A 15,723-nucleotide genomic window follows, 5' to 3' on the forward strand; every position below is an offset into this window, starting at 1 on the left:
TTAGCACAGGCTTTCTCCTCAATAACCTGCCATATAGCATAATCCAGGGGGTTAAGGTCCGGGCTTGAGGACGGCCAGTCTTCGTGGGCAATAAAATCAATTTTGTTCCGTCGAAACCAGGCTTGAGTTGTTTTTGCCTTATGTGCAGGAGCTGAGTCCTGTTGAAAGACCCATGGCTGGTTTTGAAATAGGGTGTGCCTTAAGGGCTTCACTATTGGTTCGAGAACGGTTTCCTGGTAAACTTAGGTTTGGCCCCAGTTTTCACACCTTTTTCACAGAAATGAACCTGTGTTAGCCCTGAGTATGACACACCCATCCAAATCATCACATAAGAGGGATGATGGCCTTGTTGCACTCTCGGAACAGCCGCAATCGCCTTTTGACTGTTTTTTGCATACACTCTGTCATTCTGGCGGTTACAACATTCTTCAAAGGTAAATTTTTTTTCATCTGTAAATAGTATTTTTCGGTGGCCATTTTGTGCGTACCGCGTCAATAGCACGCGACTTCTCTCTAGCCTCATAGTCTTTAATCGTCCATTAAGCAAATTACCTTTTTGTCTGCGGTAAGCCTGTAGTCCAAGGTCTTCATTGATAACTTTTTTAGGGAGCTTTTCTTCACAGTCATCTGTATTGTCAACAACTTTTGCTTCCGGACGGGGTTTCTTGCAATTCTCGCCTTCACTGCCTTTATTAGAGCCGGGGTCCGAACGGTGCGTAGCCTTCCAGACCTCTTGCGGTCATCGAAGCTCTGAGCACTATTGTATCTATTAATTGTGCGATAAACAAATTGTTTGTTGATTTTTAGGTTTTCACGCAACTTCAAAATCATGTTTGGCGGGTGCCCACATTTGTGCAACGCAATTACTGCGATACGATTCTCTTTTAGGCCCCAATTCATTATAGATACGACGAGATAAGCGTTATTTGTGGTATATAATAATAGCTCACAAATCCACCACATTATGTCATTTTTTATTTTTTCGGTAGCATTTGTTTTAACGGAAATAAAGAGGTTGCAAATCGAGTAACAGAACTTAGTAACCTACTAGGTATGATTATTATATTAGATGCTGGCTGTACCACTCTTAGAATAGAAACTTATGGTTGGTGCGCATGGCGCGCGGTAGCTTGCGATTTCTGACACGCAGCGGAAATGTCTTAATATGCTTGGGTTACATGTGCCATGTATGAGACCCATTAGTTTAACCTTTTGACCTCTAAAGACGTTAACCGACGCCCGCGGCTACAGACCAATATTAAGTTTCGTGCAATCCCACAAGGTCCACGACGTCCACGCGCCGCGTACGATGGGAGTGTGTATTGAAATGTTCCGTGATGCATGCAGGTGCTAGTAGAGGTCCCGCCGCTGGTGTGCGAGGCGGACCTGCACTGCGCGCAGACGGCGCTGACGCTGGTGCGCGGCGCGTGCCTGCGCTGCCCGGCCGCGCTCACCGCCGACGCGCGCGCCGCGCTCACGCCCAACATCCTCGCGCTGGCCAAGTCCCCGCTGCTGCAAGGTGAGCGACGTCTACTCTACTCGCGCTTGCGGCCATTCTCGATCGCGACCGAAACATACTTGATCGAGACGAATGCGACGTCAGTTGAGAAAGGCAAAGGCTTTTTCACCACACCAACTGGTAAAGGCCCTCTTGATTGTTCAAAAACGAATGAGAAAGTTGCATTTTATCCTCATGTGGGGCAAAGTAATCAGATGCAAATTTTGAGTTGTTTCCTTATGTTAGCTGGTGGAATTTACTTTTAAATAATGATTTTGAATGTTACATTTTTTATTACGTTCATTTGGATTTGATTTGTTTGGTATTTCATAGTTAGTATTTTCCTCGCGTTGGTGTGGTGAAAAATTGTGTGTTTCACTTGCAAAGTTAGTTTAACCGTCGTGCCTTAATACCCTCGCAACGCTCAAGATTCCGTTTCTCGAACCACTCGCTACGTTCGTGGTTCAATTTTGGAATCTTTCGCTTGCTCAGGGATCAATATTAGCACAAGCGGTTAAACAACTTTGTTCCCTTGTAAAACAAATAACTATTAAAGGTTTGGATATTGTTATTGTCACACCGATGTGCTTTTTACAAACCTACCTAACTAGAAAGTTTTAACCTGTACAACTAAAGAAGTAGAAACGCGGGAGCAGCCGCTCATGCGATTAGGGTACCAAAAACACTTAAATCATCATGCTATACAGTCAGCACCAAATAAATGTGCCCGCCAAAGTGGCTAAATATATCTATACCCACCTTTGTTCCCATAGAAATATGGATACATATCCAACATATTTGACTACTTTGGCCGTCACTGGATAGTGATAAAATAGATATTTGATGCTGATTTGAATTGTACAATGTGAGTTTTGCACAGGTGGAGCACTAAAGGCGATGCTCGGCGTGCTGAGTGCTCTGGTGTCGGCGGACGTGGCGGGCTGCTCGCGCCGCGAGCTGCTGGCGCTGCTGGTGGCGCCCGTGCACCGCGTGCACGAGCACAACGCGACCGCGCACCATATTAAACAGGTGATGCTGATCGTCCATTCTGTTCTGCTCTAGCTCTGGATTGGGGCTCTATCAGGCCCCTTTGAACGCAGCAACTGATTTACAGCAAACCATTGGAAAAGCTTAACCGGTTAACCCTGGGCTAATGGGTGGTGCAAGTGGCCCTTAGTTGCGTTGGTATTCGATGAACTGAACTCATTATAATATGAAAAGTCAACAATACGAATTTTCTTATAGCGTGACACTGTACCCAAGCAATGTCAAACGAATAATAAGGCCTAAGATTACGTTGGTTCCGGTCAAGGCAAATTCATGCTGATTGCGCATTCGTCTTAAGAGACCTTGACGAAGCGTCCCGCCTAGTTTGAACCCAACTTTTTTATGTTTCGGAAGTAACTTAAATTTTGGGCACAGGCATTCCACTCGCTGGCGAAGTGCGTGGCAGCCGTTGTAACGGAAGGCGGGTCGGACGCGCTGGACGTGGTGCGCGGCTTCCTGCGCGACGCCACGCAGCCTCCCTCGGACGCGCACCACATGTTCGCGCTGCTCGCCGTCGCAGAGATCGGCCGCCATCTGTGAGTCTCACAGAGTTCATACACATTATTCAGGAGCGCTGCCTAAATTGTAAAGCTTACACGAAAGAGTACGAGTTATGTGACAGACAGAGAATACGATTATTTTCTGTCAAACAGTAGGTTTCACGCGGACATGCTTTCTGTACTTTATTTCTCAGAAACTGTTCTCAAGTTTATTTTTTTAATGGTAATAAGCAATCATCGTATCCTATGGACGCTTGCAACTCCAGTTTCATAGTTGTTCGACCCATAAATACTCGTAAAGTAAATACAAATGCACTGCTTTATCTGCTAAAATAGATGAATACGAACAAATCCAAATTAAATATTAATCATACTTTTCGCAGAGATCTGAGCTCCATCCCGAATCTGAAGGAAGTTCTCCTGGCCTCGTTCGCCCCATCATCCGAGGAAGTGAAGTCAGCAGCGAGCTACGCCCTGGGGTCGGTGGCTGTTGGCAACCTGCCCGAGTTCCTGCCCTTTATCCTGAGGGAGATCGAGGCGCAGCCGAAACGACAGTATTTACTTCTGCATTCGCTTAGAGAGGTCGGTTAAATGTGCATATAAATCTTAAACCTTTATGCATGTTGATGCGTTGACAGAATATTTAGTCAATCTACTGTGTGGCAATCTCAATCTTACAAGTGTTACTTTTTCAGATTATCTCATGCGAATCATGTACACCAGAAGGCGTAGAAGCGCTCAGACCATTCATACCCGAAATCTGGGTACAGCTATCGAAACACTGCCAATGTGCGGAGGAAGGATCTCGTAATGTAGTAAGTATTTGATACATGCAAATGATACCTTTAATTTCGTTAATTTGAAGAAAATCAAGATTATAAATCAGTAATTAAACTTTACTTTAGGTCAATGTACGATGTTTTATACCTTTTACAGGTTGCTGAATGTTTAGGAAAATTGTGTCTGTTAGAGCCTAAAGACTTACTGCCGCATCTCAAGGAGTTCCTTCAGTCGCCTGAACCACTCACGAGAACAACGGCCGTCACTGCTGTCAAATTCACAATCTCTGATCAGGTAAGATATATGTATACGTGCAAAATATTTTGACTGCTGTTATATGTTGCCATAAAATATCGTAAAATAGTGACGTGCATTGTACCAAGTTCTTAAATACTTCTTCAATAAAAAGTTAACTGCGAGTTTTACTCAGGAATGTAACTAGATTTACGGACAGTATTCCCGAGATGGTCATGGTATTACTTTATTCATAATTAAACTTGACTATTACTTTTGGCTAAGGCGGACTCAGGCCGTTCTGTATTCTTCGCCGCACCTAGTGTAAGTCGCGTGTCTCGCTGTGTCCTGGCTAACGTTAGAAATGATCGTTTCCTTGTCGTTGTCAGCTGTGTCCTCACCTTCACTTAAATAGCGTTTTCTAGCTTGGAAATGTTCACCTTATTCTTCATTATGGTCAAGACAGATTTAGGATTAACTAGATACCACCAGTAATAGACTTGCGCGAGTTTTTAAGTAGTACAGTTCACTACTTCTCGCACAGTGGTGCTCATGACATCCCAAGTGTCAGACGTTTATTGCCAAGCAACAAAATGCCTCATTGTAGCATAATTAACTGTGCGAATACGACGAGAGTGGTTTGTCGTGTGAAAGGTGACATTTCTTTTCATAAGTAAGTAATTTTGGTATTAAATAATCACCTTATTTAATTTAAAATCATTTATTTTCAATTTGTAATGATATCGTGACGTTTCTACCAAGATAGTCAAAAGATAGTGTCTTTACGAAGTACGCGATCCATTACGGCTTATATTTGATGCATCAGTGCATCACTAAAGGCATTTTATTTGTAGGTCGCAATGGACAGCAAACAAACGATACTTTCGTACATCGATTAGTTTCATGGTAGGAGGGATTTTCTCATATTCTGTCGATTTTAAGCCACTAGTGTTGTACACTGCGATGTTTCATGCAGTATCACTGTGCAATTCGAATTATAATCGATTTTTGTGGCGGTTTCGTGTTACGAAGATCCGTATGAAGTTCAAGCTTAAGTATAAAGTAATAGATTATTTAATATTGTTATTCTTCATATTGTAGTATATTTGTAGTAAATCTGGAGCACCGACTGTACTGGAATCGCTTCGTATTTTTTTTCCATTAACTCGATTTATATTCGATAAAAGAATCGATATAAAATCAATCATAAAAACTTCGATTTATTATTACCTACGTCTTTGAATCGGATCACCGTGGCGAGAGCGTTGCACATCACAAAATCGCTTGCGTGACGTCATAGTAGGCATCAAAAAATTGACACATTCGGTCCCCATAATATTGAGCTTGTTTGCGGCGTCTAGGTGGCCTGTGATGGTCAAAATCAAATTAAAAAAATTCAAACCATTACTGTCGTGTTTTAGCGGACGGGAAGTTATTACTGTGTTGTTTTTTACTTTTTTTAAACACGTTTCTACTAGGAAAAACGCAAACAGCCAATTATTATAGGTGCGGGCCGCGTATACACGACCTGGTCAGCATCATTTCAAGCTGTATCATGTCCCGTTCTTACAATACCGTCGTGTATGATCGTGATAATAATGCTTAATAAAATCAAAGACTATATAACTTTCATATTTTTTAAGGATCTCGTGCGTGCACATGCAGCTTATATTGCATAACTATATTGAATGAACGAATATTGAATGGTACTGAATGGCAGAATAACTTGTGCCTTTAACTTTTTTTAAATAATTAAAGAGGGAAATTGTTTTTGACGTTTTTGAGGTGAAGTTTGGTTTGGGTGCTGGTTGATACTAAAATTATGATTATTTTACGTTATTCCCTCACATATTTGGAGAAAAGCACTATATATGCCTCGGCAGGAACAGCAATTCGTGGATTCGTATCAAATGGAAACTCATCCACGAATTGATATTTCCCGGCCTGTGCAATAATGTAGTATTACAAGGCTGTTGTCGATCCAGCCGCAAGCGATCGACCCGCTGCTGCGCGCCTGCATGTCGGAGCTGCTGCTGCCGCTGCGCGACCCGTCGCTGGGCGTGCGGCGCGTGGCGCTCGTGGCCTTCAACTCGGCCGCGCACAACAAGCCCTCGCTCATCCGCGACCTGCTGCCCAGCGTGCTGCCCACCATATATCAGGAGACTAAAGTCAAGGTACTTCCGCAACCCTACCTAATCACCGACTAAATTGTATTCATTTTATTTAAATTTCCTTACCCTAATACTTAATTCTTTGCCTCTCTGTCACCCATGGCTAAAGACTCCACATTTTACGAGTTTACCCTTTCCCAGGAACGTATCGACTAATCCAATACACGTATATTTATAAGGGAGATAGTAAATTGGATTAAATTCAATCTAAGTACCACATGGGTTAGAATCTAGTCTCTAAAACTGCTAATTGTTTCTCATCCATTTGAATATGTTTGTATTTCATTTACAGAAAGAACTAATCCGCGAAGTAGAAATGGGCCCTTTCAAGCATTCTGTAGACGACGGGCTGGATCTGCGTAAGGCTGCCTTCGAATGCATGTACACGTTGCTAGGCACCTGCCTGGATCGACTCGACGTGTTCGAGTTCCTGCGGCACGTAGAAGACGGACTGAGAGACCACTACGATATCAAGATGCTCACTTACCTCATGTGTGCGAGGCTGGCGCAGCTCTGCCCTACTGTGGTCTTACAAAGTATGTTTTTCAAATAAGATCGTGTTTGACTAGCGCTGACGGTCAGACTGTCGACGCCTACGTCGACAGTCAATACTTTCTGCCACGAAAGCTAGAGCTACCGACCGTCAGTGACTGAGGTTCAGCGTTAGTCTAAATACTATACACCTAATCGTGGCCACCTATTTCTATAAATCTGACGCAATTATTTTTTCTAGGGCTTGAGAGCCTAGTAGAGCCGCTGCGCGCAACGTGCACAATGAAAGTGAAGGCAAACTCTGTGAAACAAGAGTACGAGAAACAGGACGAGCTCAAACGTTCTGCGCTGCGCGCTGCCGCTGCGCTGCTGCACATACCTGAGGCTGGTAAGTGATTAAACATATCTAGACCTTATAGGAATATATACATATACGTTGATATTTCTTTGCGCGTTTGTTGGACATACTTAGAGGAAAGGGGACGGCCGTTTCTCCTTACAAACGTAGTCTCCATTTTCCTCTTTCGATTGACATTATGGAAACTATATTTCTACATAATTTGTTGTGTATTAATCATAGCTATGCCTCTACGTTTGACTTTTTTCGATTTTTTGATTATTGTAAAAATTAGGAGTGAAAAACCAATTTCACAATTTTTTTTAATTAATTATATTTATAAAAATTCCGAAAAAATCTAACTTAAGGGAGGGAGGGGCTTTGGTTGATATACAACAAATTGTGTCAAAATATTTTCAATAAGGTTAATATTCAGAGAGGAAAATGAGTACGACGGCTGTCCTCTTTCGTCTTAACGCTGGAGCGAACGTAATCTTATTTAACCGAATGTATGAGTCATCTTATATTTACCCATATTCGATCTGGGCATTAAATAGGCAAATCATAATAGCTCTAGTATAAAGTAGCGCGGCCTGGCACCTTGCAGATCCTATTAGTAAAATTCCTGCGAAGATGTTTCAACGATTCATGTATTTGGACGCTTGGCTGATGTTGATTGCTCTTTTGAAGGTTTATCCTGACCGGATTTCTTTTATTCAGACAAGAACCCCCACTTGATGGACTTCGTGACACAAATCAAGTCGTTCCCGGACCTGCAGCCCATCTTCGAGTCCATCCTGAAGGACTCGTCGGGCGGCGCGGCCGTGGACTCCAACCTCATGGACCAGAGTTAGCCGCGCTGCCTCAAGCGCTCCCGCGAATAAACCTCCGAGGAGGTTTGATCCATTTTTATTTAGTCTCGTTATTCGGTTTTATACCAACCGCATTTTTTTCGTGCCTGTTGTAAAAATGATTGAAAGTCAATAGATATCTATCTAATAATACTCGATTTTTTATTATTACTGGTGGCGAATATACAATAAACTGCCAATACCCATGTACAGAGTAGCGGTCCCCGAAATTAATGTACCATTGTTTTTGAGATAGGTATGTAAAATTTGTAATTTTCGCATCTAGACAGTAAATTATATACGGAGATTGGAAGGTAGTCTTATGTGTTTGTCCCTGGACCAGGGACTCTGGTACTACTATATATTAGTAATATATAAAAGTAAACACAATACGAAGTTGCAACCGACATTTTTTATTATAAAATTACAAGTAAATAACTACAAACTTTGCTAAACTTCCCTACCTGAAAGATGCATGGAAGGAAGGGATCCTTGCAATTCGCACTACGTAAGGAAGTAGGAAATAGTTGAACGGTCACTGTATATATATATTGTGACGCTATAGATTGTATAGTTATCGACATAGAAGCATCACATGTTCTTTAGTTCGTAAGGTTAATTAAAGAGCCGACTACGCCAAAGCTTTCGTAGCAAAGGTGATAAAAACGTAACGCACAAGACTTTACTGCGCGTACACTCGGTAAAGTTTAATTAGTTATGGTCGATCCTTTAGATTAACACGCTTGCATTTCATTAAATAATTTTTGTAACAGACAATACCATGACTCTGCTATATTGTAAATGTATAAGAAGTGTCGATAAATATACAATGTATACTGATATGTATTGTGATATTACAAGCTATGGAAAAGTTTAAGGAAGAAGGATAAATACAGAATAGTGATATGAAACATGAATAGTGTCAATTATTTCCCTTTCCTCTTCACGGCGGGCGTCATACTCGATCCCCGCATACTCTGAGCATCGTTCTGAAAACAAACAGAAAAATTATACTTTTACACAAATTCATTTTAGAATTTTTAATACTAATCAAGTAAAAAAGTTCAAGTAACTACATTACTGAGGAAATTGATTTATACTAAAAAATTGACCAGAGAATCAGAGTATGTAGCAATTATAAATCCAACTTATTTATAATATTTGTTTACCGGTTTTGCGGGCGAGGCGCGTTGTAGTGTTGTTGAGCTGGCATTACGTAGTATGGGGCGCGTGCTCACTCCAAGCGCGCTAGCGGGCCGCTCGGGCCCGGTGTCGTCGAGTTCCTTGCTGGAATACACAAATGTGTCTATCATGTTCTCGAAAAACCTAAAAATAATCTGTGGGTCTACGTTATCTCCTATTTATTCCATGCAGGGTACAACCCCCTTGTTCATAAACGTCTATTCGTTTATGAATATGGGGGTGTCTTTACTTTTACAGAAAATAAACCTGTAAAATAGGTGAAAATTCGTAGATGTTTGTTAGTAATCTACATAACAGTCTAAAATTAACTTTCGTAGTGAGTTGGAAGGTCGCTATGAGAATCTATTTCCTAAATCTGAAGAAAAGTATATTTTCTGATTTGAAGAATTTGCTTTCAGAATCACGTCAATATTATATTAACACATTGAGTGCCGGGAACCCGCTCGTCGGGTTATCAGTTCGAAGTAGCTTTCCTCTACAAAGCGGAAAAACACTGGGATCGGCTACGAGCGTAGCGCTACGAAAACGTTGACAGTGAATGTGTTCCAAAGAATAACGAACCTATTTCCGCGTGAAAGTTGACCCTTTCTGCTGAACATATCAGATAGACGTCCTCGTAAATCTCGTTTGCTGCCAGCCGCACTCATGTCCGAATCCGAGCCCTGAAAGCGAAATATTGTTAAAATTACCTCTTATATAGTTAAATGGTTCACTAGTAAGAATTATTACCTGTGACACAGTTCCTATAGGTTTGAACTCTACAACCTCAGGATCAGCCTGGTCGTCAATGGAGCGGGATTTGGTCAACTTCTTGAGTTTACCGAATATACTCTTCTTTTTCTTTTTCTCTGTTGGTAAAATCTCGCTTTGGGCTGATCCGCCGGACAATCGACTGCAAAATATAAAAGTATAGCAACATACAATATAAACGAATCACATTTTTTTAATTGAGCTCGTAATGGTTAAATTATTAGTGCCGTGACCAGGATATCTTTTATAATTTTTCTACGATGAAAAATTGTAAATTTCGAAGATTTTTCAAGATGTTCTTTATTATTATATCTCCTTGGATTTCACGGGCCTATAAATCCCGGTCTTTTGATAGGCTTGCATGGGGATATAGATCCAACACGTAGAGGCCTCTTGGAGAGCGTTAATGTCATGTAGAACGTCTGCTGGAACCCGTTCACGGGCGCAACAATAGACACCAATGAACCGGTCGCAACAGGCATTGGGACTATTGTAGTAAAGTGAACAGTATAACGGTCTATGGATTGAAGTTTGTTTATTATTATTATTATTAAGAAATATATACCTGTCAAGGCTAGCATCGCGTTGCATTGTGAACAGTCGGCCGTCGCCATCACCATCCAAGGATTGCATTGATGACACGCTACTATCATCCACCGTCTTCCATATTACGCTCTGTGAAACAATAAATACATGTTAAAGAAAAATATCTGACGAGTAAGTACAATTGAAAAAAAAAGAAGTTCGTAAAGTCCAATTAACTCTGACGGTCCATGAAATACTTATAATAATAAATAAAATATCCGAACGAATTAAATAAATTTCAGCGAACGGTCTCATAGCGAAGAGTCTCGAACAACACCTTGAGAGACTCTCGCTAGGTGGTTGGATCAAGGGTCAGATGCAGAAGGCGGTGATCTTGAGCACGGCGCGGATAGTCCGGCGGTTCCTCTCTCTGCGGCCCTGACCACCGGCAGCTTGGGCCTTGCCCCGCTGCTGGCGGCACCCTAGGTTAGGTTTTTTTATAATGTGTTTATATCTTTTGTATTGTTTTGTAAGTGTTTTTATATTTTACTTTTATATTCATATTATAAAAAATCCTAATCTAAGATATTAAATGAATAAAGAAATAAAATAAGCATGATGATTATTTTATAAAAATAATGGGTCTAAATGTAGTATGTGTTATTTTTCTTACTAGCTGAGTATAATAAAAACCAACTTTAGGTACTGTCGGTGGGATGACCCATGGTACGGTTAGTAGTTATTTTTTACCTGGTCTTTGGTAGTCTGTTCCAGCGAAATGGACCGCTTTTTGAGCGATGGGGCACGGGATGGCGTTCGTGATGAAGGCGTCACAGACAAGCTGTCCCTCGGTTCTGTTGACATCGCCCTGGAGTAAAAATGTGAAAGTTAGACAAGTTCAGAATGCATAGTGGTATCAGTTGATAGCATATTAGACATCGGCACGTGCCAGCTCGTCGATAAGGCGACGCAAGATGACCACAGAAAACAGAAAATGACCGACCACGATCTTGGACGAATGATACCAATAATGAATAGTCACTCCAGTTTGGTCGACCGTGATTGGGACTTGGACGGCTCAGCGATGCCCGAAGCGTGCAGCTCGGCCGTGGCCGTGGCGGCCGCTGCCTCGGGGCTAGTTGCTTCTGCACTCTCCGGCGTGATCGACTGCGACCGGGACTTGTGTGTTGGTACATATGTTCAACTACGTACCGTCTCTGGCTGGCCTGCTGGCGGCGCGTGCGCTCAGCGATACGTGAGGCGCGCAGCTCGTCGGTGAGGCGGCGCAGGCGCGCGGCCGTGGCGGCCGCTGCCTCGGCGCTGGTTGCTTCTGCGCTCTCCGGCGTGGCCGACCGCGACCGGGACTTGGATGACTGGGGAGTGATATAAATGGTCAACAAAGATGTAAGTGCTTTTTGACTTGCACCAGCTTTTATATGACTTGTTCCGAGTTTTCTTTTAATAACGATTCCTTTCGCTCGAGATAACATGCCGGTAACTTAGCTTTGACCTGAAAACAACTCATGTCATGCATGACAATATTTAGTTCTTATTAGTATTTTTTATGTTTGCATGACGTTTTTTCTTTTTGTCTAGTTCAGATAATTTAAATTCTTGCCATGTGAAGTTAATTTTACTTCTTAGGGCCTTTCATTTTAAAATTTTACTTAAGGATGTTATTCCACCTGTCCAATTTCTTGGTCCAATGTCATTGCGTCTCACTCTCTCATTAAGAAAAATGTGAGACGAATATATGAATACCACCCTAAAAAATAATTCAGGGAAATAATCCCATTATAAAATGAAATTAATGTCATATACTAAGAAAAAGTGACCAAGGCCTCCAGTGCCCCAGGCTGGAATCGAACCAGCGTCCTCTGCTATCGCGGCAGATGTAGGTTTATTCTTAGTATATGACATTTATTTCAGTTCATAATTTATATAGTAGTGTCTCTACTTAAAATAAAAACAAATTTTCTGAAAATAATTTAGTTTGTTCTAATACTTCTAATAGCATTTTTATGTCTTCGTTTAAATCCTTTGGATCTGTTTAAATTAGGTGATTTTTAAAGTGACTGTGGACCCTTTTTTGTTTTACCCAAGCATGAGACTTACCCGGTTTCTTCTAGGAGGCGTAGGTGTCATCAAATTTTTCTCCGGCTTCACTGGAATTGGTTCCTTGAAGAGGTTAGGGCTCTGCTTCATCAAGTCGTCAATCGTTTCCAGCAGTTGCGTTATTGTTTTGTCATCCTCCTGTTAGTATTATCATTAGTAAGTTTAGGTACTTAGAATTAGAAATAAGAGGTTAGGAATAGAAAGTTAGGATAGAGAGTAAATGGTTTTGAGTGTTATTTTTCCAGATCTCGTGAGCCGCATGCAACACATTGGAGGTACGATCGTGGTTCTGCAAGTTTTAAGACCACTGAAAACAACATTCCTAAAACTAGTGATTACTGCGGTTGGCTCTTATTCTCAACAGTTTGTACTGGTTTTAGAATTGTTTCCTATCCCAGATATTCTCGATCCTCAAATCTATTTTATTCAAATGATAAGGTTATTTACGTATCGTCGTACAAGGAGTAAAAAATGAGTAAAAACCAGACCTGTTGTGCTCGCTTAAGTGATGCAACCAGCAGCTTGTTCTGGTCGCGGTCACGGTCGTGGCGCTCCTTGTCTCTACGCAGCTTTTCGTTGGCTGTGCGCAGTTTGGCGTGTGCGTCGCGAAGTTCCAGCAAGTCGCATTGTAGCTCCGTAACCTGCCAGATATAGTACATTGTAGGAGAGGCCGGAAACCCGCTCAAAGATGGACGAGGGCCGACACGTTTAGCGTTTCCGGCTTAGGCATTATATTGTGATTTTTACGATTACTGCGAGAAAATAAGAAAACATTCGCATAACTAATCAAAATAAATAATAATAATAAATATTTATATTGGCGTGAGGACAATTGTTGAAAGAAAGCGATGTATTTTTGACAGGAAGATTTATATTTTCTGCACTAGAAAAACTCATTTTTATAGCGTAGATTGTTTCTTGTATTTTTTACTCAAACAAAATTTACACTAGCCAATTCAGTATTTTCTGGTCCCGCTTTTTTAACTTTTTTTTATCCCTTTTTTTTAACAATTATGGCCTGGGTGCGAGTCCTTTAAGCCAATTTTTAATCACTTTTAAGAAGCATTTTTCTGTTGTTTGCTTCAAACCGACTCTAAACTTAGAAGAGTTTTTGCTGAAAGTAAAAACGCCTTAAGCGTGAATTGAATGGTTTGCTGTTTTTTTTTTAATTTTTTTAATAAGTAATTGGTCCTATAAAAAACCTAATTTTATTTCTCGGAATTTCATTCCTAATCGGAATGAGTCAAGGTCAAGAACGTCGCTCGCTCACGCTCTCACTCTGTTTATTTGCGAGTGAGAGCAAGACACATACCTAGTCATCCTTATTCAGATCTCGAGATTTGCTCTGAACTAAAGGAACTAAAAGAGCGAACTAGCTCTTTTGACCGATTGATCGAGATCGGAGCGCTCTTTTAAAAGACCGAGCGGGCATAACTCTAGTTCATCACTTGTCTGACGAAAGCAGAGGTGATGAGTGGCTGTAAAAATGCTAGGTCAGATTTCACAGATTTGTGATTCGTGATTAAAACGCACGCTGAACTTGTAAATACAAAATAGTCATATTTTTCATCTCAAGTACCTTCTTCTTCGCTTCCTCTGTTTCTTCTTCGGTTGTCCTCTTTAATTGATCTATTCTTCGTTTCATGTCTAACCTCTCCTTATCTCTTTCGCGTTCCACCTGTAAATATTGGCGACCATGGTTAATAAGTTCATGCTGTTAAGTTAATATCAGTTGGTGTGAAATTGCAAAATTACCTCGAATAGCGTCTGCCGTAAATCTCTAGCGAGTGTGGAAGTTTCCTGTAACAATCTTTGTTGTTCGTCTCTCTCCTTATGCCATGCAAGCTCCATCCGCGTCGCTAAACCAGCTATACGGGCTCGCCCAGACGAAAGCAACCTTTCTTCTTCATACTGTAAAAATAATGAATCATAATAATTACAAAAGAATTAAATTGCCCAGCGTACACAGCCTACGAGTGGTTATAAATCGGCAATGATCTTTAATTTCCGGAACGAAGTTCCTTATCGGACAGTTGGCGGATGGGAGCTAGGCGAAAAAAAGGAAATTCTATCTCGAGAATAAGTCGCCTAGTTTTACCGATTTACGTATATCCTAATAATAATAATATAATAATAATATTATAGGACTTTATTACACAAATTGACTAAGTCCCACAGTAAGCTCAATAAGGCTTGTGTTGAGGGTACTTAGACAACGATATATATAATATATAAATATTTATAAATACTTAAATACATAGAAAACACCCATGACTCAGGAACAAATATCCATGCTCATCACACGAATACATGCCCTTACCAGGATTTGAACCCTATAGAGGCAAACAGACGCTTAGGAACAGCGACAATCAGGATTCGTTCCCCGGACGTGTATGCAGATATTACTTTTTGTATTATTTTTGCGTTTGAATTTCATATTTTTGATTGACTGAGCGAGTGCGAAGCTCGAGCAAAGCGCTTAAGTTTCAGCTTGTATAAATATGTTTTCTTATGTTTGGTTGTTCTCCCTGCCTGTAAGTTGCATTTCTGAACAGATTTGTGAAATTTTGTAAGTAGATTCGATAATTATTATTTTGTCGGTTGAGTTTATTTATTTGTTAATCAATAATATAATACGTTTATCAATAATAATATACTTCGTTGCAACCGAGCGTTCCACGACACTTACTCTTTTTTTAAGGTTTTCGACAAAGTTTAGTGTAGCGAAACTGAGAAATTATTTGGAAGGCATGCTCAGCTGTTGGTCCCAGTTAAAGCCATTATTTAAAGGTGAAATTTTACAACGAAGTTTAAAAGTTGGTCCTCCTGAAGGTAGGAAGTTCAGATGAAAGTCGCAAACTAGCGTGTGTCGGTGTATTTTCAGAAAGTTAAAATAACTACTATAAGATTACCTACCTGGCTTAAAATCCGAATAAGGCGAAAATGCGTAACCGGATATCGCTCGATCGTTAAAATTAAATCGTGAAAAGAGACTGTTATGTTACCTCATTTAGCTTCGATTGCATCTCTGCCAAGCGCACTTCAGCCGAAGACTTTTCGCTAATGAGTTCTGTGTTAAGTTTAGATGCGTTCAGTCTGGATTCACAGAGTTCGTCTTCAAGACAGGCCACTTGTTGTTCTAACGTTGCTAACTTGGTGCGATACTCCTCCTGAAAGTAAATGAAAATGTAATTACTTTGAATGTTAATTCTTTTCCGGA

At 40.9% G+C, this 15,723-nt stretch overlaps 2 protein-coding genes across 5 annotated transcripts in view; one reads left to right on the forward strand and one right to left on the reverse strand.

Annotated features, from left to right (window-relative positions):
* LOC133518920 (cullin-associated NEDD8-dissociated protein 1) overlaps positions 1 to 8,063 on the forward strand; it is a 29,102-nt gene extending 21,039 nt beyond the window's left edge. For both annotated transcript variants that reach the window (XM_061852703.1, XM_061852704.1), the window contains exons 15-24: positions 1,348 to 1,519; positions 2,379 to 2,527; positions 2,921 to 3,081; positions 3,429 to 3,627; positions 3,741 to 3,860; positions 3,982 to 4,119; positions 6,045 to 6,233; positions 6,523 to 6,766; positions 6,964 to 7,110; positions 7,780 to 8,063. In XM_061852703.1, coding sequence (XP_061708687.1) covers positions 1,348 to 1,519; positions 2,379 to 2,527; positions 2,921 to 3,081; positions 3,429 to 3,627; positions 3,741 to 3,860; positions 3,982 to 4,119; positions 6,045 to 6,233; positions 6,523 to 6,766; positions 6,964 to 7,110; positions 7,780 to 7,913 — 1,653 coding nt within the window. In that variant the 3' untranslated portion in view covers positions 7,914 to 8,063. The remainder of the gene's footprint in view (positions 1 to 1,347; positions 1,520 to 2,378; positions 2,528 to 2,920; positions 3,082 to 3,428; positions 3,628 to 3,740; positions 3,861 to 3,981; positions 4,120 to 6,044; positions 6,234 to 6,522; positions 6,767 to 6,963; positions 7,111 to 7,779) is intronic.
* A 240-nt stretch (positions 8,064 to 8,303) lies between these two features.
* Positions 8,304 to 15,723, reverse strand: part of LOC133518909 (restin homolog) — a 49,347-nt gene continuing 41,927 nt past the window's right edge. For all 3 annotated transcript variants that reach the window (XM_061852690.1, XM_061852689.1, XM_061852688.1), the window contains 12 exons: positions 15,509 to 15,673; positions 14,259 to 14,414; positions 14,083 to 14,181; positions 12,992 to 13,144; positions 12,504 to 12,641; positions 11,601 to 11,761; positions 11,139 to 11,256; positions 10,429 to 10,538; positions 9,843 to 10,005; positions 9,675 to 9,775; positions 9,080 to 9,197; positions 8,304 to 8,899 (listed from right to left, as the gene is read on the reverse strand). In XM_061852690.1, the coding sequence (XP_061708674.1) occupies positions 8,837 to 8,899; positions 9,080 to 9,197; positions 9,675 to 9,775; positions 9,843 to 10,005; positions 10,429 to 10,538; positions 11,139 to 11,256; positions 11,601 to 11,761; positions 12,504 to 12,641; positions 12,992 to 13,144; positions 14,083 to 14,181; positions 14,259 to 14,414; positions 15,509 to 15,673 (1,545 nt within the window). In that variant the 3' untranslated portion in view covers positions 8,304 to 8,836. The remainder of the gene's footprint in view (positions 8,900 to 9,079; positions 9,198 to 9,674; positions 9,776 to 9,842; positions 10,006 to 10,428; positions 10,539 to 11,138; positions 11,257 to 11,600; positions 11,762 to 12,503; positions 12,642 to 12,991; positions 13,145 to 14,082; positions 14,182 to 14,258; positions 14,415 to 15,508; positions 15,674 to 15,723) is intronic.

Source organism: Cydia pomonella, chromosome 6 (assembly GCF_033807575.1).
Source record: "Cydia pomonella isolate Wapato2018A chromosome 6, ilCydPomo1, whole genome shotgun sequence".
Classification (NCBI taxonomy): Eukaryota; Metazoa; Arthropoda; class Insecta; order Lepidoptera; family Tortricidae; genus Cydia; species Cydia pomonella.